This window comes from Amblyraja radiata, chromosome 26 (genome assembly GCF_010909765.2).
Source record: "Amblyraja radiata isolate CabotCenter1 chromosome 26, sAmbRad1.1.pri, whole genome shotgun sequence".
NCBI classification, from domain to species: Eukaryota; Metazoa; Chordata; class Chondrichthyes; order Rajiformes; family Rajidae; genus Amblyraja; species Amblyraja radiata.
This window is the reverse complement of record NC_045981.1, coordinates 9,540,409-9,558,632: the sequence shown is the minus strand read 5'-3', so window position 1 is coordinate 9,558,632 and position 18,224 is coordinate 9,540,409. Positions and strand designations below refer to the sequence as shown.

General features: G+C 46.3%; 1 protein-coding gene across 2 annotated transcripts in view; it reads left to right on the top strand.

Moving 5' to 3' along the window:
• Nucleotides 1-9,423: 9,423 nt before the first annotated feature.
• rgs9 (regulator of G protein signaling 9) overlaps nt 9,424-18,224 on the top strand; it is a 48,979-nt gene continuing 40,178 nt past the window's right edge. For both annotated transcript variants that reach the window (XM_033044189.1, XM_033044188.1), the window contains exon 1: nt 9,424-9,563. In XM_033044189.1, the coding sequence (XP_032900080.1) occupies nt 9,501-9,563 (63 nt within the window). In that variant the 5' untranslated portion in view covers nt 9,424-9,500. The remainder of the gene's footprint in view (nt 9,564-18,224) is intronic.

Here is an 18,224-nt window from a genome sequence, read left to right as displayed (position 1 = left end):
ACAATCATTATGCACGAACATCACCTGCCACACATTTTCCCCATAATTATGCGGATACGTTTCAAGCCACGCCCCTTCACCATCATCATTATCATGCAGCACGTCACTGGCTCCAACCCCTCAATCACAATCGTCAAAGGCCCCACCCACCTTCGGCATCATCATGCAGAACGTCACAGACCCCTCCCCATCATTAGACAAGAACGCCACCAGCTCCGCCCCTTCACGGTCATTAAACTACGCCCCTCATTATTACGAGCGGGCGGGCCTTCTTTGCGAGAGGGGCAAGGAGGTTCCATTGCAGTTGTCCAGGACCCTGGTGAGGCCACACCGAGATATTGTGTGCAATATTCCTAATTTGAGGGAGTCCAGTGTAGGTTCACGAGGTTAACCCCCGGGATGGCGGGACTGTTATATGAGGAAAGACTGGGCTTGTATTCACAGGAATTTAGAAGGATGAGAGGGTATCCTATAGGGTGATTTTTCACGAAAGGTCACTGGGTCATAGGTCTTCACGCACGGAGCCGCAAAATCCAACTGGGGTACATACGTCACTTCCGGTACATGTTATTGATGCTAGAAACGTGTACTTTCAAACCTGTTAAAAACCGCGAAAACGGTTAGTTTCTGCGCTGTAAATAACTGCCAGTCGGGGTGACCGTGAGACACAGCTATCCTACTTTAGAGTTCCAAAGATTAAGAAAAACGAAGGTAAACACAAGAGAGCGCTGAAGGGAAAATAACAGCGGAAGTTGTTGGCCGTGCAGATATAAAGATAGAAAATATCGGGAATTATCGCGTTTGCTCGCTGCATTTCATCAAAACTAAGGCATTATTGATGTTTTGATGAAATGCAGCTGAGCAAACGCGATAATTCCCGATATTTTCTATCTTTATATCTGCACGGCCAACAACTTCCGCTGTTATTTTCCCTTCAGCTCTCTCTTCTCTTTACCTTCGTTTTTCTTAATCTTTGGAACTCTAAAGTAGGATAGCTGTGTCTCACGGTCACCCCGACTTGCACAGTTATTTACAGCGCAGAAACGAACCGTTTTTGCGGTTTTAACGGGTGTGAAAGTACACGTTTCTACCATCAATAACATGTACCGGAAGTGACGTATGTACCCCAGTTGGATTTTGCGGCTCCGTGCGTGAAGACCTATGACCCAGTGACCTTTCGTGAAATCACCCTATAAGGAGGTTTCACGGCAGTCGGGTCACGACCCATGACCCGTACTGTTGCCACGCTACAGTACATTGTTTCCAGCGTAGCGAGCCCGTTAAAACCCGCTGAAATGGTCAATTTTTGCGCTGTAAATAATTATGGAAATCGGGATAAGCGTGAGAGACATTTAACCTACTTCAGAATTCCAAAAGTGAGAAATGACGGTAGTTAGAAGCGAGAGCTGAAGGGACAGCAACAGCCAGAGTGCTTGGCGAACATTGGCCGTTTGCTCACTGCATTTCATCAAGTAAGGCATTATTTGTGTTTTTTCTTGATTCCTTTGGCATCTAAAAAGTTTCAGAAGTGATAAATCTGGCTGTAATTTTTTTTAAATCGCCCATGGTTATCGTGGGTTTTTACATTCAAAATGAAAACGCATCTGAGGAAAAATCTACAGCCAGATTTATCACCTGAGAATTTTTAGATACCAAAGGAATCAAGAAAAAACACAAATAATGCCACTTGATGAAATACAGTGAGCAAACGCGATAATTCCCAATATTTTCAATGTTTACCAAGCACTTTAGCTGCTGTAGTCCCTTCAGTTCTCACTTCTCTATACCCTCATTTCGCTTCACTTTTGGAATTCTGAAGTTGGGTACATGTCTCTCACACTTACCCCGACTCCCACAATTTTTTTCAGCGCAAAAATTCAACATTTTGGTGGGTTTTAACAGGTAGGAAAGTACGCGTTTCTAGCATTAATAACATATACCGGAAGTGACGGATGTCTTCCAGTTGGATTTAGCAGCTCCATGCGTCGAGCCCTATGACCCAGTGACCTTCCGTGCAACCCCCCTATAGAAACATATAAAATTATAAAGGGACTGGACAAGCTAAATGCAGGAAAAATGTTCCTAATGTTGGGGAAATCCAGAACCAGAAGCCACAGTCTAAGAATAAAGGGTAGGCCATTTAAAACTGAGATGAGAAAAAACTTTTTTATCCAGAGTTGCGAATCTGTGGAATTCTCTGCCACAGAAGGCAGTGGAGGCCAATTCACTGGATGTATTCAAGAGAGAGTTAGATAGAGCTCTTGGGGCTAGCGGAATCAAGGTATATGGGGAGAAGGCAGGCACAGGTTACTGATTGTGGATGATCAGCTATGATCACAATTAATTGTGGTGCTGGCTCGAAGGGACAAATGGCCTCCTCCTGCACCTATTTTCTACGTTTCCATTCACAAAGTCTGGGCCGCGTGTTTCTCCCGCCCGTGCTTTGTTACATGAATGGAGTCATAGAGTGATACAGCGTGGAAACAGGTCCTTCAGCCCAACTCGCCCAGACCAGCCAACATGTCCCAGCTACACTAGCCCCACGTGCCTGGGATTGGTCCATATCCCTCCACACCTGTCCTATCCATGTTCCTGTCTAACTCCTTCTTAAACGATGGGATAGTCCCTACCTCAACTACCTCCAGAGATGCTGCCTGTCCCGCTGAGTTACTCGAGCATTTTATGTCTATCTTTGGTGTAAACCAGCATCTGCAATTCCTTCCTACACAATACTATCAATGCTTGCATATCTTTCATTCATTGTTCTATCATTTTCTATTTAGGAGCAATTTATGTTTCAGCTAGCTACTGTTGGCATTTTATATTACTTTGTCTCGATATTTCTAGCAGTATAAGTTTGGAGACTTGGGGGCGATCATTGGATGCATAGAGGGGCATAGCATAGGGGCTTGGGGGACAGGGAGTGATTCAGACCAGGCACAGGAGGTGGAGAGTACACAGTTCTCACCAGATCGGAGAGAACAGAAAGCTACAACTTGTATGAGAATACATTTCAGATTCAAATTTTATTGTCATTGTACAATGTACAAGTACAGAGACAACAAAATGCAGTTAGCATCTCACCCAGAAGTGCGAATACAGAATAATTGAACAGCAAAATATATATATGAAATTATTGCTAGTTCGCTGATTCTCGTGAGACACAGGGTGTCGTGATGTGCCCGCGCCGCCGCCATCTTGGGAACCTTGTATGTTCATCTCTTTGTTTGTACAACTGCTTCAATAAAGAACCAATCATACTGAAAATAACGACTCTTCTTTTTGGTCTGCATACGATCACTCCTACTTACCTATGGTAATGGCAATGAAAAAGAAGACTCTGGAAAAGTTAGAAATTGCCATTACAATTAAGTGAGAACTGGCTCTATGAGTGAAACTGCAGCTTGTGAATCATTCAAACGAAACAAAGGATTATTTTATTTTACAAGCCTGACGCTGCCACTCCCGATCAACTGGACAAGGTCGCCACCTGTGCTAATCTGACTAACGAAGATTGGAAACTTCGAAAGCCAATGCGCAGGAAGAGAGTGAGTACGTACAGCTAAAAGTACAGCATTAAGTTTTATTGGAGAAGCTATATATGATAAACTGTATTGGAAAACAGCTACTAAAATGGAGAATTGAGAAGTGACCTTGAGAATCGGAGCGATATCAGTTGTTTGAAATACCAGCCTGCATGCATCCGGCTTTACCTCAACACGTTCTAAAGGGGAAATTAGCTGGTATGTCTGTGGTCAATACTAAAGCTCAGATACAAGGTGTCAATGTTGGATAGCAAATTGCTGAAATACCATACAACAGAGTGTTGTAAACTCAGAAGAAATTGGACCGGATGACAGTGTTTCAAATGTCTCAAAATCAAGCCACAAATCTAGTTCTTCATCATGTGCATCTTCAATGGTCTCTGCTCGCTTGAAAGCTCAGGCAGAAAAGGCTGCTCTTTTGGAACGGGCTGCCGCCATGGACAAAAGGCACAAGCTTGAGACACAAGAAGAACAGATGAATAGAGAAAAAGAGCGTTGAAAAGACAAAAAAATGCTATTGAAAAGTGAGACAGAGGCACAAGAGGAGCAATTGGATAGAGAGAAGGAGCAATTGAAAAGAGAGATGGAAATGCTGGAACTAGAGACGGAGCTGGCAGCAGCCAATGCAAGGATCAATATACTGGAGGCCAAGAGATCAAGAAGAAGTGGGCACACATTGAGGTGGTGTCAGATCAAGGCCAAGGGGTACAGAGAAAGGATAGACTTCTTAAAGGAGAAAAGAGTCTGCTTTGGATGTTTGAAGGCAGGACACATGAGCAAAGACTGCAAGGGATATGGGCCAAGCTCAGGCAAGTGGGACTAGTGTAGCTGAGACATTGTTGCCTGGTGTGAGCAAGTTGGGCCTGTTTCCACACTGTGTCACTCTATGACTGTGAAGTCCGATTAAGTCCAATTAAGAAAGTTCAAAAGTCTCCAATGAGGTAGATGAGAGGTCAGGACTGCGCTCCTGCTGTTGAGAGGATTCTAAAGTCAAATTCTAGAGTACAAGAACAGATTCTTCCCGTCAACCATCATGTGCTTGAACCACAGTGCACAACCCTAACCACAATGTTATCACAGCACCGAACACCAATGGACATTTTGTATGGTTTAGTTTAGTTTGAGCCGAAATGTCACCCATTCCTTCTCTCCAGCACTGCTGCCTGTCCCGCTGAGTTACTCCAGCATTTTGTGTCTATCTTCGATTTAAACCAGCATCTACAGTTCTTTCTTACACATATATAAATCCTGGCCTGGCACTCAGTTCGCCTGGACCTACCTGATCTCCCAGTTGCCAAACATTTCAATGCCTCTCCCATTCCCACACTGATCTTTCTGTCCTGGTTACTATTAGCCTCCATTGTCCGAGTGAGGCTAAATGCAAATTGGAGGAACAGCATCTCATATTTCGCTTGGGCATCTTGCAGCCCAGTGGTATCAATATTGATTTATCTAACTTCAAGTAACCCCTGCATTCCCTCTCTCTCCATCCCTCCCCCACCCAAGTCACACCAGCTTCTCGTTCTCACCTAGCTACAGCTAACAATGACCTGCTTCCTCTATCAATGTTACTTTTTGGCATAACTTTCATTAATTTGTTCTATATCTCTCCACGTCATTGTCTATATCTCTTGTTTCCCTTTCCTGTGACTTTCAGTCTGAGGAAGGGTCTCGACCCAAAACGTCACCCATTCCTTCTCTCCAGAAATGCTGCCTGTCCCAGTGGAAAAGGAAACGACAAATATAGACGGCGATATAGAACAAATGAATGATAGATATGTAAAAAAGTTAAAAGGTTACGATGATCACGGGTAGAGCCCACAATGGTTCATTGTTGGCTGTGGGCTAGGTGATAACGAGTTATACTACTATATGTTCTTCAACAGTAGTCTTGTTGTGGCAAGTCAAATGATAAATGTTAATAATGTTTGGTCTTCAGTATGAAGAAGGTTTCCGACCCGAAATGCCGTTTATCCATTTCCCTCCTGACCCGCTGAGTTACTCCAGCACTTACAATGCAATACAATAAAACTTTCTTTATCCCAGAAGGGAAATTAGTCTGCTAGCAGTCATAAAACACAGGATACATGAAACATGAAATTAAAGTGACGAGTGGAAATAATTGCGAATGTGCAAAGATTGAGGAGGGGGCAGGAGGAGGGGGGGGAGGGGAGTCGGTCTACCCCATGACATATATTCTTTAGTCTGAAGAAGGGTCTCGACCCGAAACATCACCTATTCCTTCTCCCCAGAGATGCTGCCTGTCCCTTTGTGTCTATCTTTGGTTTAAACCAGCATCTGCAGTTCCTTCCTACAGCAGTTATAGTGCTCCGGGCACCTCCTCCATGAAATTCTGGAGGGTCAAAAGAGCACATGGGGCAACAACAGGCTCCTCTCCCTGCGCTGTAGGACGGAGCGGTTCAGGAGATCCTTCACCCCTGCAGCCATTAGATTTTCTAATATTGACTGCTAGGCTGTAGGGGGATGCTTTGCATTTTTAATAGTTAATTATTTGGTCTTTTTAAATATTTATTGCTTTCATGTATTGTCCATATTGTATTTTATGTATTTTTGTCTGCTTTTGTTCTGAATGTGTGGGTTTGTTGGTTGTTGGCTTTTTAACATCTGAATTTCCCTGAGGGGATCAATAATTTATTATTATTATTAATGCTAGATTCAAGTTCCCCATATTGAAAAGAGATTCTGCCTTGAACAGAGAAAATAATCAGTTATAAACAAAGAAATCTGTTAATTGGCAGAGAGGATAATTACGAAGACAGAACAATCTCTTAATAGGCCGCACTGAGATTTTATACAGTCTAAGTTTAAAAGGAAGGATATGTTTATTCTCCATGGAAAAGTAACCAGGAAATGAAACATTTCACAGATGAGATCAGACAGAAATGTCACCACAGGAGGTAATGAAATATGTCAGGCACAACTAATGAATTGGCAAATGGCAAAGTATTCATTCATTAGTTCCAAATCTCTCCACATCATCGTCTCTATCTCTCGTTCCCCTTTCCTGACACTCGTCTTAAGAAGGGTCTCGACCCGAAACGTCACCCATTCCTTCTCTCCAGAGATGCTGCGTCCCGCTGAGCTACTCCAGCGTTTTGTGTCTATCTTTGGCAAAGTATACAATTTCTACATGACTGTCTCATTGGAGTTTTGTTAGTATCATTCTCTAGTGTATTACTCTAAAGGTCATGATGTGCAAAATGCAAGATTAGGAGTCGAGTGTGGCAAATCGTCATATGTATTGACAACAAAACAATAACATTCTTGCAGCAGCATATCAGGCACGTGAATGTAATACACATCTTCTGGGGCCTCCTTCGGTCATGGCTGACCATGGGTGTATCTAGGGTGCTATTCCCTATATGGAGGATGCCTGTGCGTGACTTTGTTTAACGTGGGGAGACTGGTGCACAGACAGCCACCACACGGTCCTTGATAGATCTGGGTCAGGATCCAGTGGCATGGAGTCCAAGACGACCGGGGACCCTTTTCTGCTGCAGCCTTCATCCGCCTTCCCAGCCGTTGCGACGCTCCACTAAGGTCAGCCATCGTCCTCCGCCTGTTCCACCGTTGAGGTCTTGGTTGGATTGCTCTTTGTCAGAGACTTCCCCCTCGACCTTACCGGCATGGGTGGCCCTACCAGGAGCATAGCTCCAGACGGCATCACTCTCAGGATCTCAGGCCCACACAAGCTTCTCCACCATGACAAGGTGGCAATCCATGGGAAGAATACACTTAGATAATAAATAATAACCAATAATTCAGAAAATTAATAACCACAACATGCGTGCAAAAACTCCCAAGATACTGGGTCCCTGCTTGATCCCTGTGTAACTGGATCCTCAACAGACCGCAATCAGTACAACTTGGCAGCAACGCTTCCTCCTCGATCATCATCAGTATAGAAGCAGCTCCAGCTTGTGTTCCGTGGCTCAGGAATACTGGACAGTAAAACGAGCTTGTAGAAATAGTCCGGCAAGAGTGATGGAGTGAAGAATGATGGAGGATCGGGCGTGGGGGACCGACGGGAGAGACGGGAGGACAAAGGTGGACCGGGCGTGGGCTAATTTTGTAACCTTGTCGGCGGCCTTTATGTGGCGACTCATTGCATACCTTGGGTGTGCAGGCAAAAAATTTCACTGTGACTTATGACAATAGACAATAGGTGCAGGAGTAGGCCATTCGGTCCTTCGAGCCAGCACCGCCATTCAATGTGATCATTACTTGTCACATTCAAGATTCTAAATGGGTTTATTGTCACATGTACCATAAGGTACAGTGAATTTCGAGTTACCATACAGCCACGCCAAGTGAGAGGCAGTAAGACACACAACCACATAAAATAGATGTTAACATAAACATCCATCACAGCGGCTCCCCACATTCCTCACTGTGATGGAAGGCAATAAAGTTCAATCTCTCCCTCTTTCTTCTCCGCGGTGACAATAATTCAAATTGTATCTTTCAGACACCAAGTCCGTCTCCTTTGGATCATTTCCAGACCAATTCCTTTTAGACAATAAACAATAGACAATAGGTGCAGGAGTAGGTCATTTGGCCCTTCGAGCCTCTTTAGTAACTTGTCAGTTTCTTTGTTGAACTAAATTAAGGCGCATGTTGCAATCTAAAGCTCTTGAACAATTGGTTGGGAAGAAAGCCAAACTGTAAGAAAGAAGCCATTCAATGTGATCATGGCTGATCATCCCCAATCAGTACCCTCGTTCCTGCCTTCTCCCCATATCCCCTGACTATTTTTAAGAGGCCTATCTAGCTCTCTCTTGAAAGCATCCAGAGAACCTGCCTCCACCGCCCTCTGAGGCAGAGAATTTCACAGACTCACCACTCTCTGTGAGAAAAAGTGTTTCCTCATCTCCGTTCTAAATGGCTTACTCCTTATTCTTAAACGGTGACCCCTGGTTCTGGACTCCCCCAACATCGGGAACATGTTTCCTGCCTCTAGTGTGTCCAAGCCCTTAACAATCTTTGGTGAATGGAACTTCACTGCTGAAACACTCTTGTTTTATTCCAGTAAGCATGATAAACACTTCAAGGTGTTTACCAACCACACTCCTACCCATCATGAATACCACTCCAGATTCATCTCTCCCTTGATCCTATTTTAGTATCCAGGCTGAGAAAAACTCACCAGGTAATTTCGAGAGACACGATGTGCACCAGGAATGGAACAATTAATGTTTTACTTGCTGCAGCTTTACCGGCACATTAATGCAACAACTCTAAATATATAATAAATATACTAGATATCTAGAGTATAATAGTGTAAGCTAAAGTATGCAGTGCGACCTATGTGGGTGGCACACTGGCGCAGAGGGTAGAGCTGCTGCCTCACCAAGCCAGAGACCCGGGGTCAATCCTGACCTGTGTGGAGTTTGCACGTTCTCCCTATGACCGTGTGGGTTTCCTCCGGGTGCTCCGGTTTCCTCCCACATCCCAAAGACGTGCGGGTTTGTAGGTTAATAGTTCCGCGCTTCCTGCATTCGTGCTTTGTGGATCCGCGCTAACTGGATCCGTGCTAAGCATCCACGCTAACTGCATCCACGCTAACTGCATCCACGCTTTGTGCATCCACACTTTGTGCATCCCCGCTAACTCCTGCATCCCCGCTAACTGCATCCCCGCTAACTGCATCCACGCTGTGTGCATCCACACTCTGTGCATCCCCGCTAACTGCATCCCCGCTTTGTGTATCCGCGTTAACTGGGTGTCCCCGGATGCGCTGACTGACATCTCGCCGGGTGCCCGGGCCGCGGTTGCCGGGGTAACGAGGACGCGCGGGCGGGGGCGGGGGCGGGGGCGCTCAGGGAGCGGGGGCGGGGGCGCGCAGGGGGCGGGGGCGCGCACGCCTGCAACACCAAACACTCGGATACATTTCACGGCGAGAGCCGCTGCTCCTGTAACAAGGCGGCGGACAAGATGACAGTGAAAAGCTTCACCCAGGGACAACAATTCCGGCCACGAATGGCCTTCTTGCGGAAGGTAAGGCCGGTGAATAACAACAGCAACTCCACAGCTCTCCCATTTAACATGTGGAAAGCGCCCAGGTAGAAAGAATCAAGCCGCGGGCTGCCTCGGTAAACGGAGATTTCTCCACAAGTGCAAATTGTTTCAGTCTGAACAAAGATGAACATCTTTTCTTTGTAAAAACGAGTCGCAAAACATGCATTTCTCTCTCTCTCTCTCTCTCTCTCTCTCTCTCTCTCTCTCTCTCTCACACACACACACACACACAGTACCACCCGCAAGTCTTAATCAGGATTTGTTTACTCGTTCTGTGGACTTGTTTAGCAAATTAATTTCAATACAAAAAACAGGGTCATTCTGTACACCGAATAACTGTGTTTTCTCCACCCAGCCCAGTTATAAACGGGAATGTCTTAAAAACCTGGGAATCGCAGTTAATTTTCAGTTTGTGGATTTTGTTGGGGATTTTGTTACAAATAACCCCCCCCCCCCAGCGCTCCTGGATGTATTTAATTCCTCGTTTATTTACGCGTTTCAATCTAATTAGATGTCAGAAATCCGACGAAAGCGGCGATCAAAACCCGGAGTTTGCGTGGGGCGACAAGCGAGAAGGAGACAAACTCCTCTCAATACTTTATCCCGTCCATGGATTTAACTGTATTGAAAGTGACAGGGCATCTAATACCCGAAGCGGTCCGAATCCGTGGGTGTCAACAGCAGAGGTGACAACTGACAGATTCTGGAAATAATACATTAAAGAATACCAATTATAACATTTCGAGACGGGGCACTTTTTTTTTAACAGCCCGCCTTGCAACGTTGTACCCCATTCCGTTCAGTAACCATGTCTGCCATACAATGTTAAGTCGTTGTTTACAGAGTTTTCTGTTTTTATTTCGGTCATTTTGTGTAAATAGTCTATACCCACTGGAGATTAGTTTCATCAGTGAATAGATGTCCACCCTTCCAGTCCCAACAATCCAACTCAGCCTGATCTACCGTTAATATTCTCTCCTCCTTTGCCGCCTCTGGATCGCCTCTGCCGCCGTTGTTTTGTGTGCGTGGGCAGTAAAAATCAAGCCCAGAGTCCAATTCAGGGCGAGCGCTCCCAGATTAATAAAGCTATTGAAAATGGCTATCAATAGGACTTTTGGTTCGACCACATTTGGAGTATTGCGTGCAGTTCTCTGGTCGTCCCACTGCAGGGAGGATGTGGAGGCGTTGGAAAGTTTGCGTATCAAATAATGAGAGGCATAGATAGGAAACTGCAGCACCCAGAGGAAACCCCTCTCTCACAGAGAGAACGTGCAAACTCCACATAGACAGCAGGGCGGCACGATGGCGCAGTGGTAGTGTTGCTGCCTGACAGCGCCAGAGACCCCGGTTCGATCCTGACTACGGGTGCTGTCTGTACGGAGTTTGCACGTTCTCCTCGTGGCCTGCCTAGGTTTTTTTTCCGAGATCTTCCTTTTCCTCCCACACGCCAAGGACGCGTAGGTTAATTGGCTTCGGTAAAACGTGTAAATTGGCAGGAAACATGTTCCCGATGTTGGGGGAGTCCAGAACCAGGGGCCACAGTTGAAGAATAAGGAGTAAGCCATTTAGAACGGAGACGAGGAAACACTTTTTCTCACAGAGAGTTGTGAGTCTGGAATTCTCTGCCTCAGAGGGCGGTGGAGGCCGGTTCTCTGGATGCTTTCAAGAGAGAGCTAGATAGGGCTTAAAAATAGCGGAGTCAGGGGATATGGGGAGAAGGCAGGAACGGGGTACTGATTGGGGATGATCAGCCATGTTCACATTGAATTGCGATGCTGGCTCGAAGGGCCGAATGGCCTACTCCTGCACCTATTGTCTATTGTTTATTGTGTCTATCTTGGTGTTCGGACAGGTTTTGCTGGGGAGAGCGTTGGAGGACAGAGATGAATGGTTAAGAAGGGGGTAAACGGACCCAGGAGTCACAGAGAGACAGTGGTCCCCCACAGAAAGCAGGAAAGGTGGAGGGGTGAGGAGAGGATGCTGAGGCTGGTGGTGAGGTCTCGTTGGAGCTGGTGGAATTGACAGAGGTTGACTTGCTGGACGCTGGGGCAGGTGGGGTAAAAGGTACGACCAGGAGAATCTGTTCTTTTGTCGAGAGGGTGGCCAGACACTCCCTCTGTCCCCCTCTCCCATCAAGCAAGAGGTACAGAAGTTAGAATAGTGAAGGGCCTGGATAGAGTGGATGTGGACAGGATGTTTCCACTTGTGGGAGAGTCTAGGACTAGAGGTCACAGCCTCAGAATTAAAGGACGTTCTGTTAGGAAGGAGGTGAGGAGGAATTTCTTTAGTCATAGGGAGGTGAATCTGTGGCATTTATTGCCACAGAAGGCTGTGGAGGCAAAGTCAGTGGATATATTCATGGCAAAGATAGATAGATTCTTGATTATTACGAGTGTCAGAGATTATGGGGAGAAGGCAGGAGAATGGGGTTTGGAGGGAGAGATAGTTCAGCCATGAATGAATGGCAGTGTAGACTTTCTTCATTTTTTGGAGGGCTGAAGAAGGGTTTCGGCCCGAAACGTTGCCTATTTCCTTCGCTCCATAGATGCTGCTGCACCCGCTGAGTTTCTCCAGCATTTTTGTGTACCGCAGTGTAGACTTGATGGGTCAAATGGCCCAATTCTACTCCTATCATTTATGATCTTATGATCATGAAAAAGCACATCTACAGATTCAGCAGGGAGTTTCTTAGAAACATAGAATCAGGAGTAGGCCATTCAGCCCTTCGAGCCAGGACCGCCATTCAATATAATCATAGCTGGTCATCTAAAATTAGTACCCCATTCCTGCTTTTCCCCATATCCCTCGATTCCTTTAGCCCTAAGAGCTAAATCTAACTCTCTCTTGAAAACATCCCAGCTTCTTCCCAGCTGTTATTGGGCAGCTGAACCATCTTCTCATCTGCTAGAGAGCAGTCCTGACCTCCTATCTACCTCATTGGAGACAATAGACAATAAGTGCAGGAGTAGGCCATTCGGCCCTTCGAGCCAGCACCACCATTCAATGTGATCATGGCTGATCATCCCTTATCAGCACCCCGTTCTTGCCTTCTCCCCATATACCCTGACTCCGCTATTTTTAAGAGCCCTATCTAGCTCTCTCTTGAAAGTATGCAGAGAACCGGCCTCCACCACCCTCTGAGGCAGAGAATTCCACAGACTCACAACTCTGTGTGAAAAAGTGTTTCCTCGTCTCCGTTCTAAATGGCTTACCCCTTATTCTTAAACTGTGTCTCTGGGGAGAAGGAACGGGTGACGTTTCAGGTCGAGACCCTTCTTGAGATAACGCCAGCTTTTTGTGTCAATCTTCGTTTTAAACCAGCATTTTAACCAGTTATATCTGTAGTTACTGCCTGACGCACCGCGTCACTTCAGCACTTTGTATTTTTCCCCTTAGATTTGGAGCGAGGAGTGTTCCATGTAGCCAACAGAATGACTCATGCTGGTGCTCCTGGCTACATCTTTGACACGCAGGGAATGGGCGGAATTGAACGAGTTGTCGGTGACTGTTCTCCTTTGATTCCTCCTACGTTTTACAAGTTGGAGGTGTGCCTGCGGGCACGCTCGGTCCCGACGAAGGGAGTCCCGACCCCTCTACAGATTCCCGTCGACTTTAGTTTAGTTTAGTTCAGAGATACAGCACGGAAATACAAGCCTTTCGGCCCACCGAGTCTGCGCCGAACAGCGGTCCCCGCACATTAACACAAGCCGACACACACTAGGGACAATTTACACTTATACCAAGTATACAAACCCAAGCCTATTAGCTTACAAACCTCAGGATCGAACCTGGGTCTCTGGGGCTGCAAGCACTGTAAGGCAGCAACTCTACCGCTGCGCCACCATGCCACAAGTTCTTCCAACAGTTCGTATATAGAAACATAGAAAATAGATTCAGGATGAGGCCATTTGGCCCTTCGAGCCAGCACTACCATTCATTGTGATCATGGCTGATCATCCACAATCAGTACCCCGTTCCTGCCTTCTCCCCATATCCCTTGGTTCTGCTAGCCCCTAGAGCTCTATCTAACTCTCTTTTAAATTCATCCAGTGAATTGGCCTCCACTGCCTTCTGTGACAGAAAATTCCACAAATTCACAACTCTCTGGGTGAAAAATATTTTTTTTAATGAAGGAACTGCAGATACTGGTTTAAACCAAAGATAGACACAAAATGCTAGAGTAACTCAACGGGACAGGTAGCATCTCTGGAGAGATGGAATGGGTGACGTTTTGGGTCGAGACCCTTCGTCAGACCCAAAACATCACCCGTTCCTTCTCTCCAGAGATGCTGCCTGTCCCGCTGAGTTACTCCAGCATTTTGTGTCCATCTTCCAACTGTTTGTTCTTTACTGCATTTAGATTTATTTTAGACTACAGAGATGCAGCACGGAAACAGGCCGTTTGGCCCACCGAGTCCGTGCAGACCAGCGATCCCTACACACACTAGGGATCATTTACAATTTTACTGAAGCCAATTAGCCCACAAACCTGCACGTCTTTGGAGTGTGGGAGGAAACCAGAGCACCCGGAGAAAACCCATGGGGTCATGGGGAGAACGTACAAACTCCGTATAGACAGCAGCCGTAGTCAGGATCGAAGCCGGGTCTCTGGCACTGTGAGACAACAGCTCTACCAGCTGCGCCACTTTGCCGCCCACATTATTGCACTGACATTATTCTCCTGTTTTATTTCTCATTATATTAATTCTCATTATTACTCATGTCATGATTGTTAAGACCTTTCCTTCGTGAGGCATAAGCCTGCCGGTGAAACCCTCACCCTTACCTGCCTTTCAGAAAACAAAATCCTGCCCTCTCCCCCCGAATTTGTCAAATGTAAACTCACAAAACATAGCAGCACGCTACAGCACAGGAACAGGCCCTTCAGCCCACAATGTCCCCACTGAACATGATGCTGTTAAACTATCCCACTGATGACAAAATCCCATTTGTGATTGAGCTTCTCGTGCAAGTAGTTTTCCTCAAAAGAAAGAATCGACAAAGAAAAGGTGAAGCCACGAGTCTTCAATCTCAAGGAACATCGAACAGTACGGGCCCTTCAGCCCACAATGTCCTTGCGGAACATGATGCTAAATTAAAATAATCTCCTCTGCCTGCATGTATCCATCTGTGAGCCCATCTATGAACCTCTGAAATGCCTCCACCACCACCTCTGGCAACATGTTCCAGGCACCCACCACTATCTGTGTAAAACATAAAGCTGCCCCACACATCTCCTTTAAACTTTGCCCCTCTCACCTTAAAGCTCGTCCCTCCAATCTTTGACATTCCACCCTGGGGGGAGGGGGGGGGGGGGGGGGGGGGGGGGTAAAGGCTCTGGCTCTATCGATGCTGCCTGACCTGCTGAGTTACTCCAGCGTTTTGTGTCTACCTGGCTCTATCCTATTTGTGCGTCTCATAGCTCTATAAACCTACTAAAATGGCAGACGTTCCGCTCCGTTGCGTACTACACGTCAGTCCATTGGATTTTGCAGGAGTGGACCATCTTGCTCCGCTCTAGTATCTTTGCTATAAAATGCTGTCAGGTCTCCACTCAGTATCTGATGCTCCAGAGAAAACAATCCAAGTCCAATCTCCCCTTGTGATTCAGAGGCTCGAATGCTACTGATTGAAGTACAGCTGGCATTTAGAATGGAGAAGGTAAAAATAAATTGATAGCGAGGTTAGTTTCTAAATCAGCTACTCGATGACCAAATTGAGATGAGACGTGGACCAAGGGACCCAAGGAAGAATTCACAAGATTGCTGTATTAATGAACGGTTTCATAAAAATTCTATTTTGAGTACTAGAACGGTTACCAGATTTGAATCTAATAGAGCACAAACAATATTGAATGGAAAATTGATGAGGCTTCCAGTGGTTTATGAATAGCTTTACATTTTAAACAGCGAGCTTGGAATTGCCTCCCCTGTTTGATATTCTATAATTGTACTGTTAGAAATTTAAAGCAATCTAATTTTTATTTTAGCTATCGTTGGTTATTGCTGAATAACATTTTTTTCCATATGATCTTATAATCTGATATGTCATTTTCCTCATTCAGAAATTATTGTTTGTCATGTCAATTCCCCACACTTGGTGATATGGAAATATCAAGGGTTTACTTAGACACAAGGAATTGCAGATGCTGGAATCTTGTGCAGAGTGCTGGAGTAACCCAGGCAGCATCTTCAGGTTACACAAAATTGCTGGGGAAACTCAGCGGGTGCAGCAGCATCTATGGAGCGAAGGAAATAGGCGACGTTTCGGGCCGAAACCCTTCAAGGAGTATCGATACCCCAGCATCTTCAGGTTAGTTTAGTTTAGAGATACAGGTCCTTTGGCCCACCGCGTCCGTGCCGACCAGTGATCGCCCCATACCCTAGTTCTATCGTATACGCTCTGGGCAATTCACAGAAACCAATTTACCTACAAACCTACACGTCTTTGGAATGTTGGAGGAAACCAGGCCACCCGGAGAAGACCCACTCAGTCACAGGGAGAACATGCAAACTCCATACAGACAGCGCTGGAGGGCAATAAGAGTTGCCGCCTCACAGAGCCAGAGACCCGGGTTCGATCCCGACTATGGGCGTTGCCTGTACAGAGTTTGTATGTTTTCCCCGTGACCATCGTGAGTTCTCTCCAGGTTCTCTGGTTTCCTCCCATAGATTACTCCAAAGATGTTCAGTTTTTTTAGGGTAATTAGCTTAGGTAAATTGTCCCTAGTGTGTAGGAAAGTACTAGTGTACAGGTGATCGCTGGTCGGCGTGGACCGAAGGGCCTGTTTCAACGCTGTACTTCTAAACTAAACTAAACTAGATAAGACTCAATAAGCTGGAGTAACTCAGAGGAACAGGCAGCATCTCTGGGGTAAGCCATTTAAAATGGAGATGAGGAAACACTTTTTCACACAGAGAGTTGTGAGTCTGTGGAATTCTCTGCCTCAGAGGGCGGTGGAGGCCGGTTCTCTGGATGCTTTCTAGAGAGAGCTAGATAGAGCTCTTAAAGATAGTGGATTCAGGGGATATAGGGAGAAGGCAGGAACGGGGTGCTGATTGTGGATGATCAGCCATGATCACATTGAATGGCGGTGCTGGCTCGAAGGGCCAAATGGCCTACTCCTGCACCTATTGTCTTTTGTCTATTGTTCAACTCTCTCTTGAAAACATCCAGTGAATTGGCCTCTACTGTGGCAGAGAATTCCACAGATTCACAACTCTCTGGGTGGGAAAAGGTTTTTCCTCATCCCAGTCTTACTCCTCCTCTTCATCCTATCTTCCTCCTCCTCCTCCTCCTATCATTTACAACCAGTACCCGGAGTCGAAGCAGGTTTATTTTTACAGGCGGGTTCCATGCTGCTGGGGTCTCGGTTCCGTAGATTTCATCACCTCCTTTCAACCGTTTGGTGTCATCAAAGTGCAACATTGCACAAAGCCAGTCAAAGTTGTTTGATGCACAGCATCCCTGGGGCAAACTTGCGCATTTCTGCAACTTAATTTGGGTCAGAGAATACAAGATTAATTCACGCTGAAAAAATGAAGCTGAAGCAGATAAGAAAATCCACACTCCCACACATGGTTATATCTGACAATGATCTGACTATAAACTCCTCTCCAAGACTACCTGCTGCATAGTCGGCGACTAACCCGTCAACCCCACCTGGTTTGCCAGCTGAGGAGAGGGCTGTGGACCCCCAGCAGGAACACAAACAAGACCTGTCAAAGGGCTGATGAGCTCCTAGCGAGCCAACGGCCATCCACACTTCAGTAGAAGTTGCGATCACTGTCGTACGTAGCATTGTAAGGAACGATGATAAACCAGATACACCAAAATCCTATACTTCCAGCGGCGGAAGACCTCAGGAACTGCAGGACAGAGATGTGTGGTGCACGTTCTCAGATTTTAAGTAACAAACCCACCCTCATTTCCCCCCCTTTCCCTTTCCAATGCTGTCCCTCATTCTGCTCCCACTTCTCCCACTATCCAGACCTTCTCCACCCCACCCCTCCCACCCCCTCCTGAGACCCGGGTTCGATGCCGACCTCGGTCGCGCTGTCCGTGTGGAGTTTGCACGTCCTCCCTGTGCCCTCGTTCTAAAGACGTGCAAGTTTGCAGCTTGATTCGCCTCTGTAAATCGCACCCCCCATCCCCCTCCGCGTGTGTTGGGAGTGGATGAGAAAGTGGGATAACATGGAACTGGTGCAAAGGGACGATCCATCCGATAGTCGGCGTGGGCTCCGTGGGCCGAATGGCCTGTTTCTATGCTGTCTATCTGTACAAATTCATGAGAGGAATAGATCGGGTAGATGCACGGAGTCTTTTACCCAGAGTACGGGAATCGAGGACCAGAGGACATAGGTTCAAGGTGAAGGTGAAAAGATTTAATAGGAATCTGAGGGGTAACTTTTTCACACTGAGGGTGATGGGTGTATGGAACAGGCTGCCGGAAGAGGTAGTTGAGGCCGGGACTATCCATCGTTTAAGAAACAGTTGGACAGGTACATGGATAGTAGACAAAAAAAGTGCTGGAGAAACTCAGCGGGTGCGGCAGCATCTATGGAGCGAAGGAAATAGGCAGCGTTTCGGGCCGAAACCCTTCTTCAGTCTGAGTTTCTCCAGCACTTTTGTCTACCTTCG